The sequence below is a fragment of the Lissotriton vulgaris genome, chromosome 4_1, assembly GCF_964263255.1.
Source record: "Lissotriton vulgaris chromosome 4_1, aLisVul1.2, whole genome shotgun sequence".
In the NCBI taxonomy this organism is placed as follows: Eukaryota; Metazoa; Chordata; class Amphibia; order Caudata; family Salamandridae; genus Lissotriton; species Lissotriton vulgaris.
Genome location: NC_141691.1, coordinates 487,197,886 through 487,217,418, shown reverse-complemented (window position 1 = coordinate 487,217,418; position 19,533 = coordinate 487,197,886). Strand labels below are relative to the sequence as shown.

The 19,533-nt window shown below is 44.4% G+C and overlaps 1 protein-coding gene across 1 annotated transcript in view; it reads right to left on the bottom strand.

Moving 5' to 3' along the window:
* PLP1 (proteolipid protein 1) overlaps positions 1–19,533 on the bottom strand; it is a 92,060-nt gene that overhangs the window by 7,889 nt on the left and 64,638 nt on the right. Inside the window, exons 3-5 of the mRNA XM_086967256.1 lie at positions 11,262–11,526; positions 9,386–9,554; positions 5,270–5,343 (exon numbers count right to left, since the gene is read on the bottom strand). Coding sequence (XP_086823382.1) covers positions 5,270–5,343; positions 9,386–9,554; positions 11,262–11,526 — 508 coding nt within the window. The remainder of the gene's footprint in view (positions 1–5,269; positions 5,344–9,385; positions 9,555–11,261; positions 11,527–19,533) is intronic.

The window sequence follows — 19,533 nt, the reverse complement described above, 5'->3', positions numbered from 1 at the left end:
TAGCAGTTCATGGCAGGACCACTTGTGCCCCCTAGGACAGATGTTGACTATGATATATGTGGCGAAACGTACCATCATGGCAACCAACTGTCAGGTTGGGCAGCCTATGTAGTCTACCTGGGGTGTGAGGCGGGTAACAGGCTGATTCACTCATTAAATGCCAAGATACAATTTGTGATGAAGTAGGAGGTGCCTACTACCCAGTCTGGGCCTTTGTAGGACTCACAGGGTAATGCAGGAACATTGTGGCTAACTAAGTATAGATGTCCCATTGGATGCATTGCCCTTCAAGATACAGTCCAGAAAATTATTGTGGAATGAGGAGTGTCAAAGGACATTTGCAGAGCTGAAAAATAGAAATACACTGCACAATCCACCAGTACTGAGAGCACCTGACTACAGTCAGCCTCTTATTGTCCTGAAAGATGCCTCTGACAAGGTATTTGGAATTGTGTACAGCTCAACTGGATGACAAAGCCAGAGAGTGTCTGGTGGTCTTTATTAGTAGGACGTCACTACATAGAGAAAGGAACTAAGCAGCCATAGAGAATGAGTACTTTGCAATAGTGTGGGCCTTGCAGCAGTTTTGCCTTTATTAGGTACTAGATGTGCAGTGAAAATGGATCATAAGGCATTGAAGTGGCTAATTGTTATTAAGGGAAAGTGGAAGGAAATCCCTCTTTTGTTTGGTCACCCGCAAGTCTTGGGAATGATACTGTTGGTTTTTCGACTTTGAGAGTCACTGAGGCCTGCTAACCTCTGTGCCAGTGCCCTGATCATCAAACAGTTACGTTGAATTGGCTTATACCCAATTGGCAAAAGCTAACTTACCCATACGTCCATAATATATGGTACTCAGGGCAAGTAAATTAGAAGGTCAGCCCAAGGATTACAGCACTGGTTTTACCATCCTTTATGTGACACAGGTCAAATGTGTCTCCCAGTCCACCACAGCAGATTGGAAGAGCAATTTTAAAGTGCTAGCCCGACTTTGTAGTTTTAAGCAATTACAAAGCCATGCCTCCCCCTTGCAATGTGACTATGTCACCCCCCTATGTTTGGCCTTCTACCAAGTCCTAAGGCAAGGTGCAGCATATTTCACTGGCAGAACATGTACTTTACATGTTCTGGCAGGGCAAATGCCAAACTGTTGCTTTTACTGTGGAATGACTTGGTCACACCATTAGGGAGTACCACTGACCCGACAGCAGTGCTAACTCTAACGGTGCAGCCAAACTTGATATCCAAGGTATCAAACAACTTGCAGATTGTACATCGAACCCAACTTGATGCTTAAGTCTGAAATAATATAGCTGGGTTTAGTGTGCAACCTTTACAAAGTTGCCATTTACTTGCCTTTAGTCTCCTGTGCCCTTACCAGTTTCACATGGGGTTTGCCTCCAAGACAGCTTTCTGCCCTCCTAGTGAGACTCAAACAACTCACAGGAAAGAAGGCAATAGCAGCCTGCTAAGGAGAGAGGTGTTACCGCTCTTTGACAAGATGCCACACAGGTGCTGGCCTAAAAGGCGAGCTTCGAAGGTGAAGCCACCTTTGCAAAGCAAATGGGAACACTTGGGAGTGGGGTTACCCTATTGTTTAGGTAGACAGGATACCACTCAGACATGAGAGAGGAAATCAGTTGTCAAACCAGTTTTCCAGGAGTGTGTAGCCCCCTTGGTAGCCACACTTCTGGATTTGGTGAAGGAACTCTGGATGCTGAGGGAGGGGCTCTGTCATGTTGAAAGGGAGTAGAGTGGTGCATCCTGGGATAGCCAGATGCTACACTGAAGAGGAAGTGTTCATCAGCAGGGAGAGAACCAGGTATCCCATTGGCCACCAACCACTCTAACCCAAGGGCATTTTTTTATAGCATAAATAGCATTCCCCTGGCACCCAGAATCAGTTCTTGACTGGACTGAAGAAAGACCAAAGAAGGGCTGCCCTGCTGCACCAAGGACTGATGAAGAGAGGCTGCACCGACATGGACTGCACCTGCTCAACCTGGTGGCTAACAAAGGGGAAAGGGCAGTGTCTACTGTGTCCTGCTTGAGGAATCGTTGTCTCCTGAGCCCAGCTGAGGCAGGAGACTTCAAGGGTTAGTTGGCTGACCTCCTGTTTGCATCACAGGGTCACAACAGCTTAAAAAGCCTGCTGGGGCAGGTTGGCAGCTCAGATCTTCACATTGCTTCCAACCGCAGCTGTGCAGCACTAGCGAGGAGGGCTGGGCACTCAAAGTTGCACCCAAGTCTGTTGGACATGGGGGAGCCATTGAAATGCAGCGAGGGTGCCCAGACGACAAGTTATCACCCAGGGAAGGATTAGACTGTGACAGCAATACTGGGTGTCTGGTAACCCAGTGGCAACTGGATTTCTACCACGATCAAGAGGACTTCAAAGGATGTCAACCGTGTGGTCGGAGCCACCTCACCCCATAAGTGAACCGAGAAATAGTCGCAGGAGGACCCTCGCCGACTGCATAGCATCCACAGAATCGTTGAGCATCTTTAGCATCATGTGACCCTTGCATCAGGGCAACTTCCAAAGGAACCTATTGCAAGGGGATCAAAGTACCTGGAACTGACTGAAGACAGTTTCTAACCCTGAGTTCTCTGTTTCTGTTGACCGTACTGGTCTCCCCTGACTGGCTCCCTGCCAGTGTTGGCCACTCAAAGTAATTCTTACCGACGGCAATACAACTAGCCAAAGTTTTTGCTAAAAAAGTTTTTAAGTATCAAATTTATTGAATTTTCCAGTGCTTGTAAGTAGGTGAGTAAAAAGTGCATATTTGCTGTGCCTTGAAAAATCTGTATACGCAGAGTCGGAAGAAGCCATGGGAACACAGATGGACTTTATTGCCGGTTTTACTGATCCAATGAGCAAACCTCTCTATGATAGGAGTTGGTTCAGGGTAATATGATCTAGAAGGGACACCTTTTGAGACGGAAAAAGCCCCTGCATGATGATGGATGTGCACCCCTGCTTTTAGTGCCCCAGCTGCATCGAAATCTGGATCCCTGGTACCAGAAGTTGATCATAAAGGAAAGCGGATCATGTGTGCGCACCATGACTTAGCCCTGTCTTATTGAAATGTGTCTCATTAGCCCGGGAGGGGCGTATCAAGCGCGAACCCCAAAGTGGTAGGGGTCTACTGCCTTACCAGGGGTTAAGTGGCATGAGCGTGGTGATGTATTTTGTGTTTACGGCTCACTCATGTAAAGTTCTGACATGGTGATTGTGTATATCTCAGTACTTACCTGTGCATGCAGGCATGCATGTGTACCTGTACAAGGTCCATTTTACAGACATGAGACCTGGAGGGCAAGTGGAGGTAAGGATTGCAAAGCCCAGACAGGATATATGGATTGCTCATATGCCTGAAGGGTGGGTGGGAACACACACCCTCAGGGATGGGAAGCAGAACATCCTCGGTAAACATCAAGAGTCTCCTTGATTCTAAGAAGAGTTACTGGTCAGTGGGGCCTTAGCTCATATCCGTCTGGATCTGATAAGATTGGCACTGTAAGACCAAGGAATCATGAAAATGGGGAAGGCTTAGACCTTTGAACCTTAATGAGGCATATATATCCATGAAGGTTGGCAGTCAGGTGTTATCATCAGTCACTCCCTTGGCCTGTGTTGGGTCATTCAAAACTGGAGTCACTCCTGCGGTGGTAGACTGTCCCTTTGAGAGAGCAGAAAGGACTTGAAACACAACAGGAATATCAAAGGACCAGGCACTAAATCACATCCATGTCTGGATTTGGACTATAAAAGTAGGAGCATGAGTCCCACAAGTTGTTCAACAGAACGGTTCTACAGCTGGATTAAACTGTGAAGAGAAATTCACTGAGACTTCCTGTTGCTGGAACCAAGACTAGGGATAAAGGTCAGCTAGTCTCCCTGCTGAGTGATGGGCCCTCTCCCAGGAATTCACAACTACTTTCCCTGAGCCTGGATCACCAGTTGTCAGCCTGCCTGCCACAACCAGAGGATTCTGTGGGCAGAAGGAGAGATCCTGGAGGGAACAAGACCCAGCGGGGATCCTGCAGAGTAGATCCCGGTAAGCGAATTGTGAGACGTTGAGTCCAGTTGGTGCCATTGCAAAAGTGCAGGCATTTCCCCCACTCATGTGGAAATTAGGGCTACTGCCCTTGCGAGAACTGAGACCGGTACCTCTGTGTGCCGGGAGTGGGGCCACTATGAAGCTAGGATTGGTGTCTGTGTGTGACATGATGGAAGAAGGGGATCACTGCAAACCTAAGGCCAGTGTCCAAGTGAATGCTCACGTAAGACCCATGTGTCAGGAAAGGTGCCACCATGAAGGTAAGGCCATCACCCGTGTGTAAGTCAAAGTCAGTGCCCCCATGTGCCAGGAGGGTGGGTGGCAGTTTGAGATCAGGTCCATCACCCATGATTGTTGTGCCAAGTATGTTGTGAAGAACACTTACTGACTGCTGCAGCAGTTGAGACCAGATGCCCAACACTGATGCAGGCTGTTGGAAGACTGAGGAGGCTCAACGCATTATAAGGGAAAGACCCCAAAAGGTTGTGGGCCCTGAGCATTGGGAGACCAGAGCCTGCGATGCAGCAACCCATTTCTCCTGTGTTTGCTCGCTGCCATCGGGCTAGGTAAGACTGTTACTGGTCCTGCTGGGGAATTACACAAACTTAGCACCTAGCGTTGCAAACCTTGATTCTCAAGGCCAAACTAACACCTGTGTTGCATGTGTTTTAGTGTGGGCCACATTTGGGAGTTCCCTCTAGTATCGGATGGGGAATTACCAACCCCACTAGAAAGAAAAGAGAGACTCAGGGATTCTGCCAAGGATGACACTAGCACGTCAACTTTAAGAACCTGTGGTCATTATTAAATGGGTTGTTTCTCTGCTTTGTGTGTTTTCATTGAAATACTCTATTTCCATAAACACAAGTATCTGACTGAGCAACCAGCTTATTGCTGTTACTGATTGTACTTTAAGTTTTGCCCTTGTGTATTCCTTACACCTACCTCCCTGTCAAACAGCCTTGGGCTGCTTCACCTGTGCTCCCACTGAGAGTCAAGTGCTGAAAGGGGTAGCTCTTGGCCCAGTTACTTGGGACAAAAGAAGTCAAAGGCCACAAACCCCACGATTGGGCACAGTACCCCTGCTTGCCCAATGCCCTCTGAAAGTAACTAATACAAGTGTTTAACAAAATTAAGGAACATCCTATTTTTCATAAACATTTGATATTACAGCTCTGTTTGTTCTGTTATAGTTTTCGACTTACCTCACTTGTCTTACAGATGGTTAGAAGACTTGACCCACAGACTTTCCCTGGAAAAGAGTTCCATGGGAGGACCCCTGTAAAATAGAAAATAATACTTGCACATGAGTAGAGTGAAAAGAAATATTCAAGGCCATTGCCATACTTCTACCCCACACATATCAAGACAATATTTAAAGTTCGCTACAGTCAGTTTTCAAAATGTTTCACATCTTATAAATAACTCAGTAGTGTTTTGTCTCTTTTTAAGTCACTCAGTTCAGCTTGCTCTGTCTCAATGGCAAAAAAATGGGACCCTTCTTGGGCTTGTTCGATCCTGTCACTTACATTTTATAAAGCATGTTGGAAGGTGGATTATTAGCAGGGGTAAGTATGCCCCTACTACTAGCAATAAGGCCACCAATGCAATTCAAAGTCCAGAGAAGCTCAACCCTTGGTAGCTGGCAATTAAAATGCAGGCTTAATTTAGGTAATAGGTATGTGGAGCATTTAAAAATATCAATACATTAAATAAGTCAGACACAACACACACAAAAATCCACAAATCCACCAAAACAACAAAAATCCAATATAGGGATCCAGCGATACAAATTTTTCAAGACAAAACCCTTTCTATTGCTTAAAAACATGTAGCACTAACTCGTCGTGCTTGACTAGCACAAAGTCAAAGATTGAGGCTGACCACTATGGAGCCCTTGTTGGATACACTAAGCAGGGGGCCTTGGTCAGATCAGCCTTAACTTAGGCGACAGGTGTGTCAAGCATTTAAAAACACCAATACATTAAACAAGTAAGACACAGCACACAATAAAGTCCACAACCTATTGATGAAAATAGGAAATATTTTTATGATTAAATTACACCAAAACGCAAACATCCAAAATAGGGAACTGTAGATATGAATTTGTAAAGAATAAACACTTTGTAAAGCATGTAGCGCCAACTTGGGACATCTGGTTGCACTTGACCCGGACAAAGTCAAAGTTTGAGGCCAACCCCGAAAGAGCCCTCGTCGGATATACTAAATGAGAAGCCTCGGTCAAAAATGTTACCTTTGCACTTATGAACTTTTCCGGAGGATTTTCGCTTGACGTGGATTGGGCCTCTCCAGCACGCCGGATTCAAAACGGTTTTGTCGGCTTGGTTCAGTAGGAGCCCCTGGTCGACTCCTAGAAGTCTTCAGCTCCAGAGCTTTGAGCAGGAAAAAACTTGAAATCCAGGGCTGGTCGCAGTGCGAGATAGTCAAGCTTGACTTTTGATGTTGGGTCAGTCACCTTATGGAGCTCTTTCCAAAAATTCCTCCAAACTTTTGGAACTTTTTCCTGAAGTTCCTCTTGAGGGTTCAAAGTGTTCACAACACAAATCCAGGGTTCTAGAGCCTCGGAGTTGCTCCTCAGAAGGTGGGACTATAGTTCCCACAATCCACCTGTCTAAATCCTTCAAGGTCCACTGGAAACACTTCAGGCTGGGGACTTTTTGGGGAAGGTGGTGCAGAGACGCTCTGTTAACCGGTTGCTTTTAGGGAGTCCACTCCATAATCCTTTTTTAAACAAGGGAAAGTCCTTAGGGTTGTAGTTTCCAGTGTGCAGCAGGAGCAGTTCTTCAGAGTGCAATCCTGTGGGGTTCAGACCAGGGTTCCAGCAGAACAGTCCTTCTTCTCTTCGTACATTCAGGCCGCGGATCTGACTTGCTATGCAGCTTTCACATATTTATCCAATATTCTTAGGTGACAAGCAGGGGGGAATCCCTGACTAATAGGGTACAGCTTGCCACCAAAAAGCATGACAGCTTCCTTCAAAGTGTGGCATATTCTTGTCCCACAAAGCACTGCACATTAAAATTCAACTTGCAGAATTCTTCTGCTTGGAAGTAAGACCTGGTTTATCAAACCCACTGGTGGGGTTCATTTCCTTTAACCCTCCCCTTCCAGTCCTCCTACAAATTCAATTCCCAGGGCTGTAATCTGGCTGGAGGTACAGGAAGAGGGAGTGGGCCTGGCCAGCATTCCTTACTGTCGTGCTCTCTTTGAAGCCCAGTTTTATTTGCCCAGCCCCTGTTTTTGCCTGTTCTCTGAAGCTGCAGAGCTCCCTCCATCAGATAACCTCTGTCTCTGTGCAGGGCACTTATCACCTTATCAAAGCAGTTTGGCTAAGCTTGTTAAGGGCTGGCCAATCAGGAGAGGCTGCTAGAAGGTTGAATTTTGGCTCACATAAAAGAAATTTCTATAACTTATTTTCTGTATCAGTTATGTCAGATTTAACAGTGGCAAGTTGTTGGATTTATCATTACATATCTTCCAAGCCCTTGTAATATTACTTTAGCCTACTGCAGTCAATAATTACACTGTATTATAGTATTCTCATGTAAGCCTATGGAGCTAAAAGTGCTACAATGGGCAAAAACGAATTTGGCACTTTTCCCCTCACCAGGGCATATAAAACAGCTTTTAAAATGTCTCTGCTTATTTGTATGTGACACCCCACCCTAGGGGCACACAGGGGAGACCTTAGGGGTGACTTATATGTAAACATAGGGTAGTTTAATACTATAGAAGTACCTTTAAATCCAAAGTCGAATGTGCATGTAATATCAATTTGAAAGCAGTTTGCAAAGCAGGGCTGACTTTTAAAATGACAGCAGGCAACACAGTGGTGCTCACTTAAGTTTCTCAAAGCTGCTGGGCCTCTAACCCTACCTGCTCTACCATATACTAGGGACTTACAGGTAGGTTGTCAGTACCAACTGTAATTACCATATACCTTTTTAGTCAGAGCACCGGCTCTGGAACTGGCCAGCAGAGCCAAGGTCGCAGTCAGTTACCAACAGTATGAGTCACAAAATGGGGGTGATCAGGGCAAAAAGGATGACTTTCTCTGAAAGACCCATCCCGAGTAACTGCAGTCACCAAACATGATTTCCATAATGTGTGACGTCTGTTATTTGTTAGATCATCCATCTGCTACACACCCCCTCAGAAAAAGTTTTTCATGGTGACCACGTTAGACTTCTAAAACACTATCCATAGAGTACTTATTAAAAAAAGGATCTTCCCAAGTTACAAGCCACAAACTATACGGCCCAACTCCTATTAAGCTTTAAATATTTTAACCATATTAATTTTGCTCTTTAGCTCCATGCGCGCTAGCGGAATTCCGCTCGCACGCTGAGATTTGCGAAAACGCATGTTACGTGACGAGCTGGGCTCGTCATCAGCGTGCGAGGAGGCTACGCCATGACGAGCCCAGCTCGTCATCAGCGTCGAAGGGGTTAAGTTTCAATGGTTGTGTGCCAAAGAATGGTGAATCCACAAAATATTTTACCCGGCATGCAAGGCATTCCTTAGACATGCCCCTGATTATTTGTTTTAGCTCTTCCAGCCTTACCAACTCTCCAAATCCTTAAGCCATCCCTACAATAATTATCTTGTAACACAGCACATCATATACAAGTGATTGGGGCAATATCTCTCCATGCACCAGGATATTTGCTATGCAACAACCTCCCTGAGTACCTAAGACTAGAGAATGTTTTCCTGACGTATATGAGTGGCGTATAAAACAACCTCTACTGTATCTGGAAGATAATGAGCATGCTATACATCTGATTTTGCATTATGCTTCCTTTAGAGCTGCATCCAGCTCAGGCTGATCACATACCCGAAAGTGACATATCCACCCAGCTACACACTGGATGGTACAGGTCAATGTTGAGTTGATCCAAAGGCTTTTCAACTGTATAAACTATATTAATCTGGAGGAAAATAGAATCTCTGTCTTAACTCAAGTTAATCTCTACCACTGGCTTTCACTTGTGTACCACTCTGAGGCAGCTCCCAGCTAAGTTTACCAGAATCACCCAAGCCTCAAGGCACGACACTGTTTGAAAGGATTCCCCAGCATTTCGAGCTTACTGGTGAAGTCTCCCGAATTTAGTGAGGATAACATCCTGAAGTCTAGCACTGAGACACTTGTATGGAAGAGTTTCAATGATAAACTGTGTCATGATCACAAGATAACAGCATTGATTCAACTCTACCCAGCGAGAATTTATGGTACTAGCCAACTATTTATGCATTCTGGAATTGATTAATTGAAAGGCGATTGAAGATTTCATGCTTACCATACATCCTGGCATCAACACAGAGAGAGCTGATACTGGCAGACGTCTTACTGGGGTTCGCAATCGACTGACATGTAATCCATGTACTGAAATAGATGTAAACAGGAACAGCAGAGCAGGCAACGACCAGGAGCCAGAGGACAGTCACTGCGTAGGTAACGCCGACGAACTGCGAAATGAGGCAGATATATAAATTCACTCTTATTTAGGACTCAAGCTAGCAGAAGTACCTACCCTAACTATATGTAATGAGACAGCAGGAAACATAATCTTCACAAGTCATGCATTTATTGTATTCTCTGTCATGCATAGCATGAAAGAACTGACATTAAATATATCATTAGCTTCCATTGGAAGAGGCACACATGGAATAAAATAGAGCAGTCACAGATGGCAGATTCCAATCTCTACTCACCCAGATGAAGAGTTCAACCATCTAGCTCCTTTCAAAGGTAAAGCGGGTTCTCCACAAATGGCATTACCTGTCTTGTCACTTAAGCAATTGGACAAGCAATGCAGAGCTATGTCCAGAACAGTCGCCTCGCCTCACCCGGGGGTGAGGAGGGGTGGGTCAAATCATATCTGTCCTAAGTGATGGTGGAGTCTAAAAAAGTGTTTTCATAGTGAGGCCTATATTGAAAAGTCAAATTTTCAGCGCAGTTCTGAAGGCCACAATATCAGTTTTGGTTTCTCTTAGATAACAATGTTAAATATTGCAGGGATTTGTCAACAAAAATAATAATAGTGACACGTATTTAAGATTTGCTATTATACAGTGCTTCATACCACACTTCTGCTATTTGTCAGTGCTTTAAATAGCATGTCTTAATATTATCCAATTGAATGATCTATATATTGTACGATGTCCTATATGAGAAGCCCATCACCCCCAAGAGGAAACTTTAAACTGGAAGAAGGTGTCTTCATGCTAATCTAAAATAGCTAAAATTATGTTCATTTATAATGTACAGGTTTTATTTTTACCTGTGATAAGGAACATCATTAAAAGTTTAAATTAGCATCCTGCCTTACAGGTGGCAAGTGTAAACAATTACAACAGGCTTTTTTGCTGCACCCTTTCTCCAACCCAGATAACATATACAGCAAAGGAAAGATTAGTACTTTACAAAATACAGAAATCCATTTCTAAGACAGGAAGGAACATTAACATTGACATTTCTGTTAAAATAGAAATCCTCTTTTAGATGTCTCTTCTGGTACAGGAGCATTTTTCACTCTCTTGAGACTCCATAGACAAGAAATAGCAAGAAACTGTTCACCTCCCTAGAGCGAGTGCTCCAAATGTACTCATATATGAGAATCATATTAGAAAATATATCATATCCTCTTCACACAATCCATTTGTCATTCCACATATTATAACATGATGAGATTTCCCTGCTGATATATAATGATAACACATGGAGGACTTTGGGTTGCTTGGTTATTTTGGGTGGATTGGTTACTTTGGGGTGAGTGGCAAATCTTGGTTTGATTAGTTCCTTTAAGTTGAGGTATTTTGTTGGGTTGTTGAGCAGTTTTCAGACTGCTTTCGTAAAAGAATGAGAAAAAACGGGGTGAAAAATGATCTTGCCGGGTTCTTTGCTTACAACTAACCACTTTGGTCTGAGCCATGCATGAGGCTGGAAAATGGAAAGCAATTAGACTGTGAATCCAGAACAAAATGGTTAGAGCAAATGCGGGTCACCCAAGCCTGGTTAAAATGGTGGCATGAAAGAATAAGACAACTGTGTCATTCATTCCGACTACCACACCCGGCAAATGGATCAATGTCCTACTTGCAAAGCAATCTGCCACCTCAACATGTACCACAGTTGCATTCACCCAGTGAGGAATAAACCCTGGAAAAGATCACCTTGTCAGGATGTCCTAGCCATTTTCCTAAACACTGACAAAAGCGCTCCAGAGAATGAGAAGGCCGGTGGTGTCTGGAACCCCTCCCCTTCGCCGGGCCCCCTGTTACCGTTGCACTGAGAGCCTGGCCGCAGATAGTGGTCTTAAAGTCTCCGAGTATGTGTTTGACCGCAGTGGTGGTGTAGAAGCCCTCGGCCAGCAGAAGGGCTCCAAACAGGAAGAAGAAAGCAGCAGTTCCGTAGATCACATACTCCAGTGCATTGATCCTGTGGAAGGAGAAGGGAATTGGAAATGTGTTTGTATAGTGTTTAGCTTTGCTAGTCACAGTCACACAGTATTAATGATATAAAGCCTGAGTTTGAGAGAACCTGGGCAGATGTATCAATATACCTATTTGCGATTCTCAAATAGCGATTTTTCGAGAATCGCTATTTGAGAATTGCAAAATGGTATGTATGTAAAAATTCGCTATTTTTTAGCGATTTCTTAATTCGCAATTAAGGAATAATTTCCCATTCATTTCTATGGGCCAAGAGGCCCATAGGAAGGAATGGGAAGTTATTCTCAATTTGCAATTCTCAATTTGCTAATCGCAAATTGAGAATAATTTCAAGGGTGCAAAGGTGTCTTAAGGACACCCTGCTGCACCCCTGAAATTTACATGTGTGCGCATATGGCGCACATACATGCCCTAAGGGCATGTATGAGCGCCACATGGCACTTTTACAAATGCCAAAAAGTGCATTTGTAAAAGAATTCGCAAATTACCACCAACTACAAGTTGGTGGTAATTTGCGATTTCTTAAGGTGAAATCGCAAAAATGAAATGTTTCTTACATAGCATTTAAGGAATCGCAATTTGCGATTACTTAAATGCTTTTGCAAAATTAAGGAATCGCAAAATTTGCGATTCCTTAATTTTTGCATCATACATACCATTTTGAGAATTTTTAGTCGCAAACGCTGCTTTTTTGCGAATTGCAGCGTTTGCGACTAAAAAATACCTTGATACATCTGCCCCCTGTAGTCCTAAATTACCTGCTTTAGAGAGACTATCAAATGCATGGGTCTGGGACTCAAAGTCTAATCAAATATGTAAGACAATCTAATAACATGAAAACATCACCGCAATTTCCAATCAATACCAGGTATTCTACATGAATAAAAGAACAGGCACAAGGGAATGAAGACCATACAGGCATGCTCATCTCTGTGACAGCATGCAGTATTTTGTAACACCGATAGGTCTAACATCCAAGCACCCTTCTTTTAAATGGGGAGTTAGAAAAATGAGGTGCATTTCCATGCACATCTAGGCTGAAGTGCACCTCGTCTTCAGTATTTCATGAGGATGTCACCAGACTACAGACCAGAACTGAGACATAACTTTACCAAAACCTTTCAACAATTTTTTGTAGGCAATATTTGAATTTGTTGGCGGTATTGTCTGTATGATATAAACAGATTTTTATTGGCAGTATCTTAATTTGTTAGGAGCGAAACCTGGCCATTGTATTTTAATGTAATTTGCAAATGGTTACTTTTGAACTGCCACTGTATGAAATGCAAAATGAATTACTTGGCGCAAAATGGTTCTTCTAACATCAAGTAATGCACAATTTACATCTAACAAATTAAAATGCAGCCATGAATGTTTATCTCTGACAAATTAAAATGCTGCCAATAGTAGCCTGTTGACATGATCTGGCAATTACTTTGACAAATTTAACTGCTGGGGGAATTTTCCTTCCGAGTGATAAAGCGGTTCTGCTACGAAATTTGTAACACGTCACATATAACAAATAAAGCTTATAGTCAGGTTACAAGAGCACGTGTTTCATCGTATTTATAAATTATATATGATAACTTCTGTTTCGATCAATGCTACTTCTCTATTTTGGTTTGGTCTGGTCTACTCATGTTTCATCTACTTCCCTTTTCTTACATTCCATTTTTGTTTAGCCCTCTTAATCTTTAGAACTGACCGAACTGTATATCTCAGATTCACCACCTTCCTTTTCTTCTTTTACTCATGCCACCAAGACCCCGATCGGTCTGCCACACCCAGAATTATTCTTCATATGCACTTCCTTCCGCTTCACTCTTCCCCCTCTGAATTAGGTTTTAGTCTCCTATCTTTTATATATTTGTTCTTTTTGCTTCCTTCTTTCTTTTTATCTGTAAGTGTCACTTTCTGTTTGTTATCAGACTCTTTTTGCCCATGTTGCTAGTCGTCATGTGCTCTTATAAACTGTTGTGATACAAAAATGGCATGCAGGTAACAGGTAAGTGGGCCAATTAGGCAGGTCTGTGAGTTACTGCACCTGGGCCTGTATTATTCGTTGGTGAACCGGGCAAGAATCATGACAGTGAAGTATATTTCAGTTACTACAGTGCCTCGAAGAACCGGAGATATACAATTTTATGTTTAAATGCAAATGGTGCCTAAATCACAAAGCGCCTAAACCAGGGGAAAGTCACAAGTTCAGTACAAACACAATGGGGTGTGGGCCAGATAAACAGATAAACTTAGTCTTGTTGAAAAGTTACCTTCTTCAGGCCGGCATGAAGCAGTCTGTTCCCATTAGAAGAGGCCTCAGGTCGCAAGAAGTGAGCTGAGTGTTGCAAATGGTCGTCGCTGTAGCAAGAGGAGTAGGTCGGGCATCGCGGATGGTTGTCATTGTGGTGCAGGTCTTGCATTGCCAGTCTTTGATGGTTTTACCAGAGCTTTCAGTTGACGGATGGCAGAGTCTTGCCACAAACTGGTCTGTTTGTGGGCGCAAGGAGCCCAACCGTCAGGATTTTTGACCTTTTCTGTAGGAGGAGTATAATCTGATGCCAGTGAAGAGACCAGTACCTGGGGAGGTACCTCTCGAAGGCAAGGACTCACTCAGGCAGGTCCAGTTGCAGCAGGTTAGATGAGCAGTTGCAGGGAAGCTTTTGAAGCTTGTTGTGCCCTTGTAGCTTGCACAGAAGGTCAGCCAACTGAACCTTGGAGCCACGCTTTATAGCCTGGAATGAAGGCATGCAGGTTGAATCTTCCTTCTCAGACAGCAAGGGAGTCCTTAAAGCAGCAGGGCAGCCTTTCTTCTATAACTTTCACAGGTCTGGGAATGTTATGAAGAGTGGCTTTGGGGGTCCAATATTTACACCTGATGCTATCCTCTGTAGGGATACTCCCTGTGCGACCCCCACTTCTGGTTCTAGAAAGTTCTTCCGCTTCCCCAGTCAAACTGTCTGGGGGTGACAAAAGGCAGGATAGATCTGATGTTGCGTTTCTTTGTGTGTGAAAGAGGCAAAGCCTTTTGAAGTGTAAGTGGGAATGGGTGAAGCCCCTCTTCAATCATCCCTTCCACAAGTAAACCCCTTTAAGTCACTGTCTAGAAGGAATACACAAACCCCAACAGCAGGGTAATTTCTGATATGTGATGCAGGATACTGACAGAAGACGTTGATGGATGGGACAAGAAAATGGCATCTTTCTAAAAGTGGCATTTTCAGAATTGTGACTTAAAATCCAACTTTACCATTAAAGAGGATTTTAAATTCCAACTCATTTGAATGTAAACAGTATATCTTTATCTGCCCCAAATCCAAATTTTGCACTTATTAAAATGTAATAAGGTACCCAGTGTTAGTCAACGGGAGAGGCAGGCCATATAACAGTGAAAAAGGACTTTAGGAGTTTTTTTACTGCCAGGACATATAAAACTTAAATACACATGTCCACTTTTTAAATACAGTGCATGTTAACTGATGAGCCTTTAGGGCCTACTCTACGGTTGACTTATAAGTATTGCAAATTAAGGTTTTGGCCTAGCAAAAGATCTATTTATTCCAAGTCGAAATGGCAGAATAAAACTGCACTAGAGGCTGCAGTGGCATACCCGAGATTTTTTTAAAGGCTTCTTTGATGGGTGGCATAGTGAGAGCTGCGGTCCCACCAGTAGCATTTAATTTAAAGGCCCTGAGTACAGGTAGTACAATCTACTAGGGACTTACAAGTAATGTAAATGTGCCAATTAGGTTTAGGCTAATTTCACCATGTTTGAAGGAGGGAGTGTAAGGAAATGCCACTTTTTATATTATCACCCCTAAGATTTTCAACTAATGCTGTTGGTAATTCGTCTCAGTGAATGCACTGATACCTTCTAAACAGACCTCAGTGCCATAACCATAAAGTGTATGTCGAATTGGTAGTACCCAATTGGAAATGATTAACTTACCTAAAAGTCCCTAGCAAACCGTCCCCTATTACCCAGGGCATGTGAGTTAGAGGGATACACCAGGGCTTAACAACTGGTTGTGCCACTTTAGATGTCCTTCAAGTAAATCAAGCCCCTCTTAGTGTGCCATTGCTGACTGTAGGAGCAGTCCCACACTGCTAGCCCGACTTTGCCAGTAAAAGCATTGGCAAAGACACCTCTTCCACTGGGCATGTGTGTAAGTGTGAGTTGGCTCAGATCCTTTCTGGAGGACAGGTCACAACAGGTCTGGCTGCCCCGTGTGCCTCGGAGCCCACCCCTTTTTCCACCGGCATCCCGCAGGGTTCCTCCCTTAGCCCCCTTTTGGTCAACATCTACCTGACTCCCCTGGTTTACCTGGCGGAGTCATTGGGGGCTAAGGTGATGGCTTACGCGGATGACACGCAGTTACTGTTTACCTGGAAAAGGGGTGAGGACTCGGTCAGCACTGTGCAGCGGTGTCTCTCTTCACTGTTTCGTTGGCTGTCTAATGCACAGCTTAAGTGCAATGAAGAGAAATCCGAAGTGCTGTTGTTCGGCCGGTTCCCTGCGGACTTTAGAGTCACCCTCTGGCCATCTGACTTTCCGCCCCCACCCAGTCTGACAAGGGTCTAGCAAAAAATCTTGGGGTCTGGTTTGAGGAGAGCCTTAATTTTGCAACTCACGTTAAGAAACTCACAGGAACTTGCTTTGGCATCTTAAAAATGCTGCGAAAATTTCTCCCTCTTCTGCCACCTGGTGCCATAGAAACGGTTGTCCGGACACTTATCCTCTCCCGGCTCGACTATTCTAATGCTCTCCTGGTGGGATGTCCAGGGTATCTTACCAGGAAGCTGCAGGTAGTCCACAATGCGGCAGCGAGACTTCTGCTGGGACTTTCGCCCAGGCAGAGTGTGCAGGCCCATCTCCGCCTCCTACACTGGCTCCCAGTTGAGTCTCGTTTTAAATTTAAAATGTTGTCCATTGTCCAACGGGCTCTGTATGGGCTGGGACCATTCTATCTTCAGCAGTGCTTTGCCTTCTACACGCCCTCCAGACAATTGCGGTCTTCTGACCAATTCCTTATACAGAACCCCCGGTACAAACGCCACCGGCTGGGGGGCTGTTCCTTCACTCGCACAGCTGGCTTAGCCTGGAATGAGCTCCCTCTTGCCCTTAGGATGGTCTCAGACCCGGCAGTTTTTAAGAAGAAATTGAAAACGCTGTTGTTCTGATGCCTTTTTCTCCTCCTGACGTTCTGATTCTTCAGCCGGTTCTGTGGTAGACTTTTTTGGTAGCAGCGCCGGAATACTTTGAGTAGCTTTGCGCTCTATAAAACTAGTATAACATAACATAACATAACATAACATAACATAAGTCACCCCTCTGGCAGGCCTACCTGGCCGTACAGGCAGGGTGCAACATATGGGCCAGGCAGTATATGTAATTTACATGTACTGGCAGTATAACATATGAAATACCAGTTTTACTATGGCGAGCACAGGGTTACATGCTGACCCATCAGTTGTGCCAACTCCTGAATGATGTGACCAAAGTGTGCACTCCAAGGTATCAAAGAATTTGTTACATTAAGCCTAAAATATATCTCAGGTCAAAATTAATGTTACTTGTTGTAGTGTACAGCTTTAGTAAAGCTGCCTCTTTGTGTCCTTTAAAACTCTTGTGCCTTCCTAGGCACCCAAGGATTCAGCTCCACGAGACAGCCATCTACCCTCCTGGAGAGACATGCTAACCACTCTCAGGAAGAAGAAAAATGAGGAATTGCAGGACAGGGAAGTGTCACCTCCCTCCTGCAGGAAGCTACGTGGGTGTTAGCCCCAAAAGGCAGGATTCAAATGTGAAGCCGCCTTTGAAGAGCAGATGTGTAACACTAGGATGGAGGGATTCCCTATTGTTGAGGAAGACAGGCTGGCATGGGAAGCAAAGGTGAGAAGCCGATTGCCAAACTGGTTTTCCCAGGGCATTTAGTCCTGAGGTAGCTATACACCGTGGGTTGGGCTAGGGCGGTCTGATCACCATGAGAGGGTTCTTGCCATCTAGGGAGTGAGCAGAATGGTGCATCCTCAGATAGCCAGAGACCAGACTGCACAGGAAGTGGTCACCAGGTGAGAGGGAACCTGGTAGCCCATTGGCTACAAACGGCATTCTCATCTGAGGGCAATTTCTAAGCATAAAAATGGCACTCCTGGCACCCAGAACTCAGATCTCGGCTGACTTTAAAGAAGGACTGACCTGCCTCACTGAGGGACCAACAAAGGGAGGCTGCACTGTATAAGACTGCACATGCAGCACCTGGTGGCTAGCAAAGAGAGTGACTGTGCCTGCAGAGTCCTGCTCATGGAGCAGCTGTCTCCATAGCCCAGCCAAGCCAAGAGCACTCTAAGAGCCAGCTGACTGGCCTCCTGTTTACAGCACATGCACAGAACAGCTTAAGAAGCCTGCTGGAACAAGACAATAGCCAGAAGTCTTCTACCCTCTACCACCATGCAGCACCAAGGACCAAGACTGACGCACACAGTTGCACCCAAGTTTGCTGAACCCAGGACTGCTGTTGAAGAGTTGCTGGGAACCTCAAAAGGGAAGCTATCAACCCAGGAAGGATTGGCCTCTGACTGTGACAACGGATTATTGATAGTCCAGTGGAAACTGGACTTTGGCCAGATCAGAGAGAACTTAGTGGGATGTCAACCCTGCAAGCAGGACCCCCTCACCATCTTTGTAGACCAAGGAACCCCTGCTGGAAGACCCCCATCAAATGTGTCGCATTCACAGCATTCTTAGAGCCTCTTCAGCATCCTACATCCCTTGCATCAAGACCATTCCATAGGAACCCTTTGTAACTCAGATAAAGTGACATGAACTGCTGAAGGACTATTTATTTTAGGACGGTAACTGTTCTTGAGTACCTTGCTGGTCCCCCTGACTAGCTCCCTGCTGGAGTTGGTCATACTTGTCACTGACTGCATTGACACTTACCTAAGTTTTATTTCAAAAAGTTTCTGTGTCCAATTCATTGATTTTGCTTAGGCTTGTTTGCAGTTGAGTGACATTGCTTTGACTAATTATTATTTGCAAAGTCTATACCTAAGGAACCCTCTGGAGTATCATTTTCATTTCAGGGTCGAAATTCTTATAAAAATGCAGTATATTTTTATAAATTTGTATCAGATTTCTTGAGTACCTTGTTATGTCTTTAATTGTCCTGTGCTTTTTATGCTTTACACGTGATTCTCTGTGTAAGCCTTGCTGCTCAGTGCCATAGGTATGTAGGGTAGAGCAGAGGGTTTTATAAATGAAACCTACAGGGCCAAAAGTGGTTGGTAAGTGTATTACATGGTGAGGTTGCCGAAACACACTTTATCATGCATCCCATTTTCTCACAGAGCACAAGCACTTTAGCAATTGTTAGCAGTGGTAAAGTGTACAGAGTTAAATTAAAACAAACTCAGCATAACAGGAGAGATGAAGGAACAATGTTTTTGAAAATACCACCCAAGGATGTCAGGTCTAAAGATGACTCTCAAGGGAGTTGTCATTGCTGAGGTGGAAGAAGCTGGAAAGACTATCAGCATTGGTGTGCCCAGCTCCAGGGCGATGTTCCACCATAAAGTACATGCCCTGTATGGAGATGCTCCATCTCAGCAGTTTTGGATTCTCATGCCTCTTCTGCATTAGCCGTCTGAATTGGCTGTGGTCTCCCTGAGCTCAGAAGCAAGTCTCAAACTAGTACGATATAACTTCTTTCAGTGCTCAGACCACTGCAAGGCTTCCTTCATAATTGCACTACACCTCTGTTGCCAGGGGAGTAACATCCTAATGGTAAAGGTTTCAGGTTGGTCCAAGTCCTTGTCATTCACCTGTGAGAGCACAGCCCTAATGCCATGCTCAGATGTGTCTGTTTGGACAAAGAATTCTTTGGAGAAGACAGGTGCCTTGAACACTGGTGCCGAGCACATGGCCTCCTCCAAGATGCTAAATATGTCAAATGCGTTCTGACACAGCTCCATCCAGATAAACTTCTTGGGTTGC